Consider the following 15,771-nt stretch of genomic DNA (forward strand, 5'->3'; position numbering starts at 1 on the left):
AAGTCTCGTCTTTAAATGTAGAAAAGATATATTTAGGTCTTGAGTGGCTATGTTTAGGTAGTTGAGCTAGAGGAGGGGATAGAAAGGCAAAAAACAGCTTGTCCCACCCGCTCATTACTATTGCGCAATCGCCTCCTGGCTGAAATCGCACTGGATGACATCAAATCCCACATGTGGCAGCTGGCTGAAGTCAGTAACAAAGTATCATTTCACATAAACAGCGTTGCCAAGAGTGTAGAAACTGGCAGTGTGCAATTTTTGAAAACGTTTTTTTCCATGTTATCATTTTAAATAAATCAGTGATACCCATTTTTCCCCAAGTATAAAGAGATATTGTAGTTTTAAAAACCCTACGGTGAAGAACACTGGGTGTAAGTTTGGATTGTTCCTTTATGATCATAATACTTACATAAAACACGACATCGAGAGGGACAGTTGTTGCTTAATGGCAGCAAGACAGAATCATTCAAATTTTCATTTTATTCACAGGCAAATAAACTACTAAAACAGAATTCTTGCAAAGCTGAAAACAGATTCTGAAAGAGCATTTGAACAGAGAGGTGTGAGGAATACTAACAGGATGAAGCAGGGATCACAGAAAGATCACATCTGGACTGTTAGGAAACAAAAGTTGGATACCATTCTTTGCCTGCGTGCATCTGACCTTTTAGCTCGTATGGCAAAGATGAGTCTGCTGTACAGAGTTGGAGTGAATAGTGTTCATTCAGGGATCAGAGTCTCAAAAAATAATCCATGTCAAGAACTTCTACACATTTAAAATATTGCCAGGAGTGAGCAGTCTCTTTGAGATGACAATACAAGGCCTAATTTCAGCATCAGTATAAACACACCTTTCTATACAATATTTACAATATTTACAAGATCTTCTTTTTTTCAGTCATGGTCTCAATTGTTGAGTTAAGCTGGGTGACACATCCCTTCTCTGGGAATCCCATTTAGTGATCTGTAATCCGGGTGGAAAGTTGCTTCTCCTCTATGATTTGACTTCTAAAAGTGGTTTGATGTCTTTAATCCCATGCTCTGCTGCCACAGCTATGATGTGGTCCAGGGCATTCATTTGGCCCAACATCTTCACAACATCCTTGACCTGCTCCCTGTTGTAAGACATGACATGACATTCACTATGAGCACTACGAAAAATACTCATCACAACACAGCTTAAAAGCACTCATTGTGAAAAAGTAAGAGTTAATATGATAAAACAACACTGACAATGCAATTGTTCCTAAAGCACATTCAATACCATTCTTGCAGATATAGCCATTAGTAAATTCAAGGCCCCAAGTTGTACATACAAAGCCATGTAGAGGTCCTTACTTTGAAGTGCGCCGCTCAATATCAGACCCGACCAGTGTGCTGCGGTGGATTGAGTTGGCCAGGTGGGTGAGGTAGCGACAGAATGGCTCCAACTGAGACAACGTCTGCTGGCCCTTCAATCCAGAAAACCAGTGCGATGGCAAGCACTCCACCACCTGAGAAGCACACGAGAACGAATTAAACAATAGCTTTGTGTTATCATGTTCAGTGAGTCACTAATGGTAAAAAAATAACCAACTAACATCTAACACCCCAGCAGAAGGGCCAGTTTTTAATAATCATGTGACTTAAAAATGGCAACTGACCATGTAGTCATAAACAGGTACAACAGACCCCTCCTTCAAAATATTTTGTCTGTGCATGCTCACTCTTTACCAGAATGATCTCAGCCAACAAATCTTATTGTATTTCACATGGTTGTAAATAACGAGTATGTAAAGTGGGGAAAAAAATGATGTCGTATCACACAGTTTGTCACATTAAACAAAATTTAATAGGTAGGACCTAAGATTTGTGTCACTAATTCTTATATTACCAAATGTGAAATCTTCTCATCTGCTTTGGAATATCAAGGTTTACAGCACTTTTAAAACAAATCAACTGAAAGCGCAGTTATCAGTTTAAAACTATATAGCACAAGTAAAACTACGGTCAGAGAAAAGTTCTAAATTCAGTTTTTCTCAAAAACAAGTGAAGTAGTGATGACTGAGAACCTACACAGACGTAGTGATATCGGTACAATGTTCTCACACATAATATCCGTTCATGATGGATGGAAGGATATTTTGTTAAGTAAAAGAAATCTGCCATGCTCAGTTTAATCGGATTTATCTATCGAATGAAATCCACCCGTACTAAGTGATTACATTTCATCTACCTTTTGGCACTTCTGAATATTTTCCTCCCATGTATCTGTGGTCTGCAGTGCAGAGAGGATATATCGGTTGAGAGTGCTGTCCAAGGCCAAGTCTTTCAGAGAGGACATGGATAAGATACCGTCCCACTGCAGGATGTTGCCCAGCAGCTAAGCATGAAGGAGACAAGAGATAGACTGGACTCAAAGGCAGCAACACAAAAGTACATAATATCAGTGTGAAGATACTTTGATTATCAGCCCGCTGCAGCTGCTTTTCAAGTTATACAGATCTCATTGTGTGATCTCCAACAATCAGGCAAGCTATACATGTGATGCTATCAGTTCAGCAACTGACTGGAGGAAGTAATTTAAAGACACACACAAAAAAACAAAACAAAAAGAACACACATTTGCACACGTACCTTCACACAGGACCAGAACTGCCTCTGATAGAATAAGTAGGGACCACTGTTCTTGTTCTCCAGGATGCTGAATAAAAGCAAGAGAGATTGCTTTAAGCAGTTTTAAGTGCTTATTGTAAATATAGAAAAAATTCTAAGTGGAATCCAAATGTTAATATTGTTATTAATAAGAACATACTTCTTGGGGTACAGTGGAAGAAAGACATCTTCATCCAGAGTCCTCCTGGTCCGTAAGACAATTGTTTTCAATAGCTCCTAAAAGAAGGGGGGGGAAAAATCAAGGTAATGACAGCAGTTCTTCTAAAAAGATCAGGTAATCTAACAGCCAATGTACTTTGAGGAAAAAGATGATGAGGGTGGGGAGTACCTGTGTGTATCGGTTGTCCCCATGCAGCACAGTGGGATAGCCTTTTAGCAGTCTGTGAATGAAGCTCACAAACCTGGTTGTTTGACTGCTGGAAAGTGGGTCCCACACCTGCTCTGCCAACACTGCCACATACAACAAAGTAGAGAGAAATGCATATAGTAGGAGAAATTTTCTACTGGCTTGCAAGCCAAGGACATCTCTGAGCATGCTACGCCTCGAACCTGACAGTTTGGAGAGGATGACCTTCTCCACTATAGCAGGCAGCAAGCCGATGTCGCCATCTCCTTTTTGCAACATGCTGTTCTCTTCAAAGCCGTAAAACAGCAGCGACTCAAACCAGAGCATGTACTCAAAGTTTGCACACTGCGCCTGCACAGTGAATAGAGACAAAACAGATTCCATCACCATTCCTCATCCAATTTCCTTTCAAACAGGAACTGGTTACACTGATAACACACCCATGCCCTACCTCGAGAGGGTTCCATGTAATCAGCTGCAGACGGACTAAGGGGTTAAAGAGCTTGGGCAGACAGAGGCCTATGTAAGCATCTCTGTAGGTGTTGGCATACTCCTTCCTCCACACTTCAAAGTGGGATTTGATGTAGTCAAGAGAATGAAAGTCCTCCACAACATCCTCAAATACCTTCTTACTTTCCCTTATTATACGATCTGGGTAGCACAAAGAGATCACGTCAGATTTTAAAAAATTCTCTTCAATATCAGTTGAATCTTACATGTATGGTACGTAATACATTTATTAGACTAACAACCAATGTAAGGTAAATGCCACAGCTGCCCTAAATTGACAGTATTGATAATTACCTAAATCATTTTTAGGTTTCTGTAACCAGTGTGCACAGGCTCTTTAATCAAAACAATACTTTCAATGCAAAGATATAACTACTGTTTTTCATTCATTTTCAGATTTACTCTTTGTTTACTAAAAAAGGCAGGAAAAATATTAACGCACATCTTTGGTGCAGTTTTTTTTAAACTTATATTCCTAAACAGAAAACCATTTGTTTTCTTGTTGAATGTTATATTCAAATAATTTGACTTATTTCAGAGAAATTCATTGAATTCAGTTTGTTAAATTTAAACAAGATTTTGACAGATTTCTTTTTTTTTTTTTTTAGTTAACGTTGTTGAGAACTGCATACAATATACATTTACTTTTTAATGTATTTCTTTTTTTTTCTTTTTTTAAATACAGGAACATACCTCTCTCCATGTTGAAGCTGGTGATGTCAGTAGAAGTCTCCTCGTCATCAGATGATAAGCCTTCTTTATGTTCTGCCCTCTTTCCATTCTGCTCTCTGGCTTGTCGTCGGCGTGTTCTGTATCCATCCACGAATACAAAGGAAGCCAAATTAAAAACATGAGCAGAAATTGCCTTCTACCAACTTGGCACTAAGGTGACACTCTCATGGTCAAAACTTAAAATCTGATGCACAGAAAACCTTTGTTTTACAAATCTATAGCTGGATTCACATTATTCGTTTCTGTGAATCAATGCATAATAAACTGTAATTGGTTTTGTATTTGTGGCCAAAAGTACAGCACAATACATCATTTCCACAGGGAGAGGAATGTGAGAACAAGCACACTTGGTACCTTCGTGCTTCTCTTTCAGCTATCCTCCTCTGACGACTGTGCTCTTGGTATGCTGCGCGATCTCGGCCAAATGAGTCTAGATTAGGAGCCATGACAGCTTTATCTGCAAGAGACAGGAGTAATGTTAGAGCCAGTAATGAGAAGCTAAGCCAACCCATAGCCTCATTCTTATTCTGATGACTAATTCCAAACTAAAACATGGGTACTCAAATAAGAAAGTATAATTAAAGGCTTAAAAATAAATTACACGATCAGATCAAAATCTGTTTGAAATTTATCAAGCAGGTGAAGATATTGCCTTAGCCTTCCTATCTACTGGGCACCACTGGCAATAAAACATTAAATCCAAACAATGTTTCTATCAATCACTTTTTGGTGTCAATTACTTACCAGGCTGGAACTTCACTTATGGCACAGTCAACGTGACAGATGACATATCACTTAATTTGTTTTTTTAAATGCCATCTTTACACAGTCATCTTTACTTGAGCTGAGTTACAAACACCCAGCTGACTTTCAGATTCAGCCATTAAAGGACAGCCGAAACAGCTCCTTCAACAAAGCTTTTTCCATAAACGTACATGCTCATCCACTCGACAACACATATCACTTAGCTTTAATCGTATTTGTGAGAGAAATGTGATGCGATACAACAGCGTGAACCGCAGACATTCGCAGACATAACACGCACATACAGAGAGCTAATGAGGCCGTTCAAATAAATCATAAAAACCTTCAAGATGGACTGACTTGAAAGGCTTGCAAACTCCGACGATTCATCTTTAATATCATCCTGTCGTCTCTGGACAAGTCGCGTGGCCCGTTGCCTTAGTAACTGGTGCATGGCAGCCTCCAGCTCCAGGACAGCAGGCACCTGAAAAATATGATGCCTTCTGTGACCTCTGACCCAGCAAAAGTGGGACTCCGAATCACAGGGATGTCTTGCTGAAGGGATAAAAGAAGTGGGATGGACAGTATAATACTGGAACCAAAATATTGCTGGTGTTGGGTGAAAATGTGCTATTCTGGGGGAGGCTCTCTGAAGGAAAGCCTGAACTTAGTGGATTTACTTAGTTTAAACACTGAAAAGTGACAAAGTTAAGGGTCAACTTAGATTATTTGTACAGAAAATATAGTGAAGTTCATCATTTCTACCCAACATAAACAATATCATGATCCAGACGTGTATATACTGTATGAAAGCACGCCACATTAATTCATGCTGACAATGGAAGGTTAGTGTCCCATTTGGAGCACAGATTAGTTGAGGAAACATAATGGTGGTGAGAAGGCCAGTTCTTCCATCATTCCATATAGTTGCTGTAAGACCAAAACTAAATTATTCTGTGAAGACATGCATTCAGAAGTAGCTCTTTTATATATATACAAAATATATAGTTTGTGTAAAAGACATAGTATCTTTTACCAATCTGGACTCGTTGTGAAAATATTTTAATACATACTTGTCTAATCTACTGTAATAATTTCTTTTGCAGCTCGAATTCATCTTTCATAAATCTAGTATCGTATTATATGAACAAAAACTAGTATATAATATTTCTGTTTAAACAGCTGATAATGTTAAACAACCTGAACAGGTATATTTATATATTCATAAATATATTTTTAATTAATGAGAGCAGTTTTGAAGAAACTGAGAAATACCTGAAGTGTGCTTCAAGCAACATATATGTACTGTCACATTTGCTTGTTAGCACTGTTAATTAGCCGTAATTATTCAACAGTTAAAAAAAAAAAAAAATTATTACAATTAATCCTCAAAAGACAGCATTTCGATAGACTGTATCCCTTGGAAATCCACATTATGTGGAGATAACACAGACACAAAACAGCATACAGCTAATGAGACTGCAGGCGAATTCTCCCTTACCTTTTCACTGAAACACTCAAGCAAGTCTCCAACATACCCTCGCATCTCTTGCAAGAACTTATATTGCTCTGCATTGTCATTGGATGAGCCCTCCAGCTGCTGTATGGTACGCTCAGAAGCAGCTAGGTCTTCATTGATCTGTTTGTAGCGGTCGACATTTCCATTGTGGCCTGCATGCATTTGGCTGAGCCTGTAGACACATGACATACAAGGACAGAATGAATTAGATGGTTGTAAAGCTAGTGTAATCTTAATTACAAGCTCTGCAGATAGAAAAGTTTGAATTACACCAACAATGATAAACAGCAACTAGAGAGGCAACATTTTTGCCTCTCTGGTCCTTAGATCTGTGGACTGTGTGTCTCGGTCATCAGGACCACAGCAAACAGAGATGGCAGCAGCCGAGCTGAGGACTGAAAACAGACGTTGGTGCAGTTTTCTACTGGACCTACCTATCCTGCAGGCGTTTCTTTACCAGATCAATGGATACCGGGATTAGATCATTAAGAGGGGCCCCGTAGTGAACAGAACCATTGTCAGCTTGTCCAGTCGGTTTGGCAGTCTGTGGAGCCACTGTACTGTAGGTGTAAGGCATGCTGTAGGAAGAGCCATATGGCTGGCTCTCATAGCTGTTCTGGTAGTAGACTGTGCTGTCTTCTGGCTGACTGCTTTGGACCTATTCATTAGGAACACAGAAAACACAAAACACTTCAGCTACTAAAAATAACAGCATTGCTCCAACTAACGATTAAAGCACAAATTTTCAACCCCATAAACTATTCAATATATGAGGGTGGCACAATGGATCAAATTTTAATTTCAATCATGATTTTGGCTTCCCACAATTAATTAAACATGATCAAGTGATATTGAAAATGCATGCTACACTACAAAATGCAAAGGCAAATCAAGCCTTTCTTAAACATTGCATATGCTTAACACAGCTGTTCCCTGCACCATGTAGTTTCCTATACTAGCTTGGATGAGGAACAACTTTAAAAGACAGATGTACAACAAAAGTCAGACACAGTGAAGAGCTTGTGCCCGATCATTACGCATTATTTGGAAATGCTTTGAATTGAGTGACGTTAACCAAGAAGAAATCATATGCAAAGAGTTCTGTAAAGGTGTGTCTGCCTCGTAAATAGGGCTGAACGATATATCGCATTTGCGATAATATCGCGACATGATCTAGTGCAATTTTCTAACCGCAAAGGCTGCGATTATACTCTGTTTACGTGACATGCGCGAGTAAAACATGTGATATGATCAAACGAGATTGTCTAACCACAGAGGCTGCACTCTGGTCACATGACACGGGGAGCAAAGTTTTGAAACAGTCTACCGAGAGTGAACTAGCAAGCAAAGCTGTAGCCTACACAATGGCCTCAGGTTCAACAGAACCAGAGCCTGCGGGGATGCTAGTACCAAAGAGGAACTGCACATCAGCCGTGTGGGAATATTTTGGGTTTAAAAGAGATGATGTCGCACAGAGTCAGGTACTGTGTAAAACCTGTCTTGGTAGAGTTTCTACATCTCGGGGAAACACTATGAATTTGTACCAGCACCTTAAGACTCAGCACAAAACAGAGTATGATAGATGTATGGCTAAAAAATCTAGTAGTGTGCAGAATAAACCTAGTAACGTTACTCGGCAAGGATCACTGACCGAACTGTTTGAAGGTGTTACGCCATATGAACGCACTTCAAAACGGCACGTGGAAATCACCAAAGCAGTAACCCACTGCATCGCGAAAGACATGATGCCCGTCAATACGGTGACCAAGCCTGGGTTCAATAATTTGGTAACTACACTGGATAAGAGGTACAGAATGCCCTCCCGCACGTATTTCAGTCAGACTGCAATACCCGAGCTACATATGCAATGTAGGCGGAGGGTTGCAGCGGAGTTAAAGGCTGTTGAGTTTTTTGCGGCGACAACAGACATGTGGTCAAGCCGTACAGCAGAGCCCTATCAAAGTCTGACGGTGCATTACATTACCGAAGACCTCCACCTCGAAGCTCGCAGCCTACAAACGGCCTACTTCCCCGAAGACCACACAGGGGAAAACATTGCTGCTGGCCTGAGAGAGGGGCTTGCGTGTTGGGATCTCCCTGAAGACAACCTTGTCTGCATAACGACGGACAACGCGTCAAATATGGTGAAAGCAGCACAGCTGAACGAATGGACCAGGCTCCAGTGTTTCGGACACAGATGACATCTTGCTATTGGTAAGTTACTGCCGTGTGTGAGAGAGAGAGAGCGAGAGAGAGAGCGAGAGCGAGAGCGAGTGTGTGTGTGTGTGCGTGTATGTATGCGCGAGCCTGTATATCACTCTCTCCCACAAACACACCACACTATTATTTATCTTGTTCTTTACTGCTGTTAATTCTAGATATGTTATGTCAACCCCACACTGATGTACCCACCTCTTCTTATGTATTTTCTTTTTTGTTTTTGTCTTATGGTCTTATGTTCTTGTATGTCATGATGTATGTAACAATAGCTTTGGCAACACTGTTCCCATAGTCATGCTAATAAAGCAACTTTGAATTTGAGAGAGAGAGAGAAATGGTGAAACCTTGCATCATAACTGCAATTGTATGTCTAACACTAATTTTACTTTTTACTTTATTTTTTTTTCCCTCCAGAAAATGCAATCAAAGATGGTAGAGTATCAAGAGCAATTGGGCTGTGCAAGAAGTTGGTGGGGCACTTCTCGCACAGTTGGAAGAAAAAGGCAGCACTCACTGAGGCACAGAAGGAGCTTAAGCTTCCTGAGCACTCTCTCATTACTGAGTGCCCTACAAGATGGGGGTCCAAAGAGAAAATGATTGCCAGAGTGCTGGAACAGATGAAAGCCATATCGCAGGTATTGACAGGTGACCGACATGCACGCTCCCTCATCCCAACCCGGCAGGATGCTGAAGTGTTGGAGTCCATTCATAAGGCACTGCATCCTCTCTCCGAATTTACTGATGCTCTTTCTGGAGAAGAGTATGTGAGCATCTCCTACCTCAAGCCAGTTCTCCATCTTCTGGCAACATCAGTCTTGGCTGAAGATGCTGAGGACACTGATCTGACTAGATCAATTAAAACCAAGGTCCTGGCATACCTCAACGACAAGTATAGTGACCTCAACACCCAGGAGCTTTTGGATGTTGCGTCGTTCATGGACCCTAGGTTCAAAACGCAATACATCAGCGCAGACAACCTTCCTGCCATTAAGGCCCGACTGAAGACAGAAATGGTGGAATCGGCTAGACGTACACATAATCAGGTAAATCCTTGAAAATTATATTTCCACAAACACATAATATTTATATATAAGCTAACTGCAAAACTAATGTCTCTCTTCCCATCTGGCAGGAGAAGAGGTCTCGCACTGAAACTGCTCAAAATTCTCCAAGTGCACAGGCCTCTGGGGGAAAGGCAAAGAAGACTCTTGGTAGTCTTTTTAAAACCAGTGCGGCCTCTTCAGCTTTGCCTCTGCCACTTGAAGATGTCGTGGAGGCAGAGTTGAATAGTTACCTGTTGACCCCTGTCATTGACGGAGAGGATGATCCCTTAGCCTGGTGGAAGGTGCACAACATTCACTTTCCACAACTGTGCAAGATGGCCCGCAAATATCTGTGTGTGCCAGCCACAAGTGCCCCCTCAGAGCGTCTGTTCAGCACTGGAGGGAATATAGTGACCTGCACTCGCTCATCCTTAAAGCCAGCAAAAGTAGATATGCTGGTCTTCCTAGCAAAAAACCTGTGAGCTAGGATGATTATGGCTAGCTGAGCCATACTCATTGTGCACTTTAGTTTGTGCTGTGTTGCTGTTACTTACTGCAGATAATCAAGATGTTCAGCCAGTTTTAATTTAAAGGCGTGTTTGTGTGTGTGTTTATACAATTGCTATTATGTTTGCACTTTATGTGTAATGTTACTGACTGCAGAGATCAGTAAGATGTGTGTATTTTTTATTTATTAGTTTTATTTATTTAATATTATTTTTTAATTTAATGACTGTCTAGTAGTTCACAGATGTCGAAAAACTGAGTGTGGTAAAGCCACTGATTTTTTTATGTATATTTCTGCAATCTGCACATTGTACTGACTTTCATTTTAATGTTTACACCAGGGTTCCTTGTCAGCACTTTATGCTCAGATGTTTGTAAGCTAAAAATAAACTATTGTGTATGTTCAAATATACTGTTGTGATTGAAGAAGTTAAATAAAAATGTCAGTCATCAATTCATGCATCACCTCATGTCATCATAACAGAGGTCTGTCTTCCAGGAAAGAACAGTTTAAAATTAATGTAATATAGTATTGGCCATACTATATGATGTATTGCTTGTCTTTGTTTAATAATACAGAAGACAAAGACCTTAAAAAATAATCGCATATCGCATCGCAATCGCAATATTTGGGCAAAAAAATCGCAATTAGATTATTTTCCATAATCGTTCAGCCCTACTCGTAAAACAACACAACTTATTCAAGTTGCTTCCAGCTCACAAAGATGCACTGAAATCACCAACACAATTGCATTCCATTTGACCAAAATGTGTGTCCACTAAACATTGTGAGTAACAAATTCACATCCATTATGCAGGTATAATGAATGTTGTTAAACACTGTATTTTACTTCACAATGCCAAAGTGAAAGCAAAGCGTTTGGGTTGTGTGGTGGCAGTCTGAGTACCAATGCCCTGAAATCCCTTACCCTGGCCACCTTATCCAACTCATCCAGTTGGACTAAATCACCCATGTTCTGGGTCTGCCCCTGGGCTTCCTCCCAGTAAGACATCCCCAGAATACCTCACCTAGAAGGTGGTACCCTAGTCAGATGCCTGAACCCCCTAACTTACTCCTTTATATTTGTAAAAGAGCAGCAGCTCTACTCGAACGACCGATCTTCACGCACTATCTCTAAGAGAAAATTCAGCCATCGGGGAACCCATTCTGCTTCTATCTATGATTAACAAGTGAGTCTAGGCAGATACTGATTAGTAAATAGACAGCTTCATGACTACAAAAGATTGGTGCAGCATCTGCATCACTGTGGATGCCGCTCCAATTCATCTATCGATCTCTCCCTCCACTCTCTGCTCACTCGTGAACAAGACCTTGTCCCTGACCTGGAGTGATCACTCCATCCTTTTCCGATTAAGAACCGTGGTCTCAGGCTTGGAGGTGCCGATTCTCATTCCAGCCGCTTCACACTCGACCAAACTGCTCCAGTGCAAGCTAAAGTCACCACCAAATTACTTAAATATGCTCAAGCTTCACAAAGATTGAGATGCTCTTACATACCATCTAAAGACATTATTCCAATATATTCATATGGAAGAACAAATACTCAAATTGCTCCACTTAATTGAAAAACAGCAAAACTCTGATAAAGGGAAAGCCCCAGTTTTTTAGTAAACAATGCAATGGCAGCACAGAATCAAACAGTAAGTAAAAACACAAACATCACTCACTGTCAACAGTCACACCTGAAAGGAGAATATTTTTTATTTATATCCCTCTGTCCAGAGATTCAGTAGATCTTACCTGGGGTATGCTGATTCCTTTCCTAATCTGCTCCTGCTCCCAGCGGCTCACCTCCTCATCCTGTCCGGTATCCAGTGCTTCATCATCACTACCCTCAATACCTGTACACATATGAAAGACACATCCATTTTTAATAAAGTTAAAAAACCCAAATCTGATTCAGAATAGTAGTCAGTAGACAGCAAGCAGGGAAGTTGAATAGAGTACCAATCTCCTCGGCTATCTTTTGTCTCTGGCTTTTGTTCCTGACGCCGCTGAAGCGGATCCTTTTCTCTTCCTCATCTTCGTCATCGCTGGCATCTTGGTCTTCTCGTACCAGACGTTTCTTGGGCGCCTCTGTTTCAACCAGAGGAGCATCACCTCCCAGCTCTCTAGCAAGCTGCCGACGTTTTCTGGCAGCATGGATAAATGCCGCATCAGGAATCTCCCCTGGAATAAAGTCAGAAAAGTCTTCATCAAACTTCTTGTGATGCTGTGCAAACAACAACCAATACAGCTTGTGTGTTTGGGGCATAGTACTAATGCAGTTAAACTAACACAGCAGAGTGGTAGATGTAAAACGCTGCACCTGTTCTCAAGATATCAAAACCAAAGACACTGATATTCCTTGTTACATAACACACAGAAAAACTCCACAGCTATTACAATGCCAATAAACTGTCATAAAAGTGCTCCTGTGATGACAGTCCTTTCAGATAGGTACTGTGGTGGAAGTGTGTGTCGTATATACCTGGTCTCAAGCTGCCAAGTGTAGAAAGTGTGTTGAATGTTGCTCCTGTGCTGTTGCTTCTGGACACTTGACTGTTTGTCTGACCACTTTGACTCCTTGCATCCTCCTCCTGTTCATCAGCACTCTCCACCTCCATTTCTTCCTCTCCCTGTTCACTACTTGCTCTGCTAATAACTTCCTCTTTAACTGCAGGCTGAGTTGGAGCATCTAGGAAAAACAAAAAACAGGAATGCAGTGAAAGATGCATCAAGTCCAGTGAAATCATTTATGGCACAGTTGTGACTGTCAGATGTGGCTGACAACACAACTACTATGGTTAAAGAAGGTGGGGGCCTCTGACAATTAATTGGCTGAAACATTGGAAGTATTTGCTAATGTAATTTAATGCCACAGTTAAAAAAAAAAAAGTTCTACTGCTTAATTAGGCTTCACCTTATTTCATAGTTGGACGCTAATATATAGATAAGTAGTAAATATAATATTTCATGGTTCACATGACAGCCCATAACGCATGGCATTAACAGTAGGCTAACACACCTGATTTGACATCCTGTTTGGTAGATCCAGACCTCTCCAAGTCCTCCTTGTATTCTTTCTTGAGTTGTTTCACAATCTTTTTGCTGTGATTGGATTTCTTCACTCGGAACACCTCTGAGCCGTCTGTTTACAAACAAGTCATAGCACAAAGTTAATAATGAGTCCAATTAACCATGCACAACGTGCATGTTAGCTTGGTGGTCAATAACATTCTTCCCTCTACAGTACCTGGAGTAGAAGTGTAGTTTGCGCAGAACATGCAGAAACTGTTTGATAATGATCATACTTAAAACTACCACGCTTTCTCCGGCTAATGTGAACTAGCTAGCTAGCTTAGCATCGGTTTGGCTACCAAAGTTACCTTCTTCATCGACGAAGCTCAGCAAACTGGCCTTCGTGGGTCCTGGCACGGCAGTCGTATCTTTGACCTTCTTTTCCTTCTTGACGGCTCTAACGCTGTTAGCCTGAAGGCCGTTACTATGACAGCTCTCTGTAGTGCTGGGCGCTCCGGTAGCGTTGCTGTTGGAAGTCTCCATAAAGGGGATTTCGGTAGGCCCAAACATTGTCGGCGCCAGCTGCGGCTGCTGACTCTCCTCCTGCTCCTCTTCGTCGGACTCATTCCGACGTCTAAAGTTAGCTCTTTTCGCCTTTTTAAACATTTTTTTTTATTTACCCGCTAAATGCAACAGTGCACGTGCAAACACGGTTCATCTTAAAAATGTAACTCGAGCCAAAAGATGTCATAACCACACACCATGTCAGCCATTTTCTTTCAGAGAGATGTGCAGTGGATGCCCCGGTGCTAGACGGCTGTCTTTCCTCGGCTGTGATTGGCTGTTTCGCTGTCAGGCAACCGATTCTTCTTCGGTGTTACTCGGGAGTTATTGTCCTTTCTCCACTGAAAGGACTTTTGCAATACTGCCTCCTTGTAGTTTTAACTAGGTATTGTCCCGCGTCCTGAACCGCATGCGGCTCTTTTAGGTTTTTCCAGTACTTCAGTGTAATTTTGACAAAGAACGAGGCAAATAATTATATTTATAATAATAATATGTGATAATAATTTAAAAAAACTGTTTAAATTTTATTTATTATGATTTCTTGTGATTCTTGTCCAGCTATAAAACTGGGCAACCTAGCCGACTTTTATGTGCCTACGTCAAATGATGTGCCTACGTCATTCACGTGACACTGTCTCCATTTTTTAAACAGTTTGTTTCATTTAACAAATTGCTGTACTGACAGTAAATTTAATTTAATTTGCATAGAGTGGGCGGCTTAACTCTTTGGCCACTTTCTTTCAAGCTAGGCCTTAATACTTCTTCTGTGACTTCCTAATTGTTCAATAAAAAGCTAAAACCTTTTTTATTATAATAAAAATACAAAGTTAAAGTAGAAAAATAATGCAACTTTCCACTGCAGAGGAGTCACATGTGATTTTAAATCACTATCAATTAGTGGTTTAAATATAAGTAAAAGACTGTGTTACCTTCATTATATGAACTACACTTCTTAAGAACTGCTTTTACGCGACAGACAGATGTCGCGGGGTGTGGTCTGTGGCTCCGCTGGAGAGGTGGGGTGGTGCTGTGGGTTCGGGGGCATTTGCCAGGGAAGCTGTCAGGGCAGGTTGGATCCACTGACTGACTGTCTTCCCTGTTTTAGTAGCTCGTGGGGTCCGAAGAGAGGGAGACCTGAGCCAGAGACACGATGGCTGAAAAGTCTAATTGCTGAAAAAATAAAATAAAATAAAATAAAACCCTCACTTGCCCCGCAACACTGACTGTGTCTGTGTGTGTCGTGCCGGGGTCCAAGACAGGGAGTTGTGTCACATATAGGTTGCCGACCCCTGGTCTGTGGTGTGTCCAGTTGTGTTAGTCTCCTGACGGAATCTGTGTATCAGGTTCTCCCTTTAACACTAATGCAAATCTTTAATGTTGCCCCTCTACATGTCCTAACTTTGCAGATCTGTATTCACCACCCTGCATGAAGTCAGGATGTTCTTCACTGTCATTTTTACAGTTAGTAATAAACAGTGTTCTAGACAGGTGATGGTGAACATCTTAACCTACTTCTAATTATTTGTGCATCTCTGTTGGTTTTGCTGCTTTATATTGTATGTTTTCCTTTTGTTGTTAGTTTTATTTTGATGTGAATCACCGGTCATTTACTTTATGAATAAATGTACTTACTTTCTTATTAGTTTTGTGCTACAAACTCAATAACATTGCCATTACTTTATTATTATCCTCCAAATTATTCCATAGTCTTCTGCTACATGTTTTCCAGAAACAGCACCTTTCTGGTTCCCACGCGAGTATTACATTTTTCTACTCGTGAGTTAATTTCAGATTGGTGAACTGTTGTTCATATACTAGATGTTCAGATGAGTTAAAGTGTAGTTCAGTAAATCCCGGTGTAGAGGGGCCACAGTGGAAAATGTCTCACTAAGAAATAAGTGACATAATA

General features: G+C 40.7%; 2 protein-coding genes across 2 annotated transcripts; one reads left to right on the top strand and one right to left on the bottom strand.

Moving 5' to 3' along the window:
• Positions 1-494: 494 nt before the first annotated feature.
• paxbp1 (PAX3 and PAX7 binding protein 1) lies at positions 495-14,090 on the bottom strand. The gene is made up of 18 exons (XM_063486369.1): positions 13,667-14,090; positions 13,306-13,428; positions 12,769-12,975; positions 12,246-12,467; positions 12,039-12,139; positions 6,941-7,164; positions 6,489-6,678; positions 5,348-5,471; positions 4,598-4,700; positions 4,205-4,320; positions 3,453-3,652; positions 3,205-3,352; positions 2,984-3,105; positions 2,795-2,871; positions 2,617-2,683; positions 2,216-2,362; positions 1,339-1,493; positions 495-1,115 (listed from the first exon to the last, which is right to left on the bottom strand). Exons 1-18 carry the CDS (start codon positions 13,962-13,964, stop codon positions 995-997), a joined length of 2,745 nt encoding a protein of 914 aa, XP_063342439.1. The 5' UTR covers positions 13,965-14,090; the 3' UTR covers positions 495-994.
• LOC134637153 (E3 SUMO-protein ligase ZBED1-like) lies at positions 9,320-10,251 on the top strand. Its single transcript, XM_063487510.1, has 2 exons — positions 9,320-9,769; positions 9,859-10,251. The coding sequence occupies exons 1-2, from the start codon at positions 9,320-9,322 to the stop codon at positions 10,249-10,251; spliced, it is 843 nt and encodes a 280-aa protein (XP_063343580.1).
• Positions 14,091-15,771: the final 1,681 nt, after the last annotated feature.

This window comes from Pelmatolapia mariae, linkage group LG10_11, assembly GCF_036321145.2.
Source record: "Pelmatolapia mariae isolate MD_Pm_ZW linkage group LG10_11, Pm_UMD_F_2, whole genome shotgun sequence".
In the NCBI taxonomy this organism is placed as follows: domain Eukaryota; kingdom Metazoa; phylum Chordata; class Actinopteri; order Cichliformes; family Cichlidae; genus Pelmatolapia; species Pelmatolapia mariae.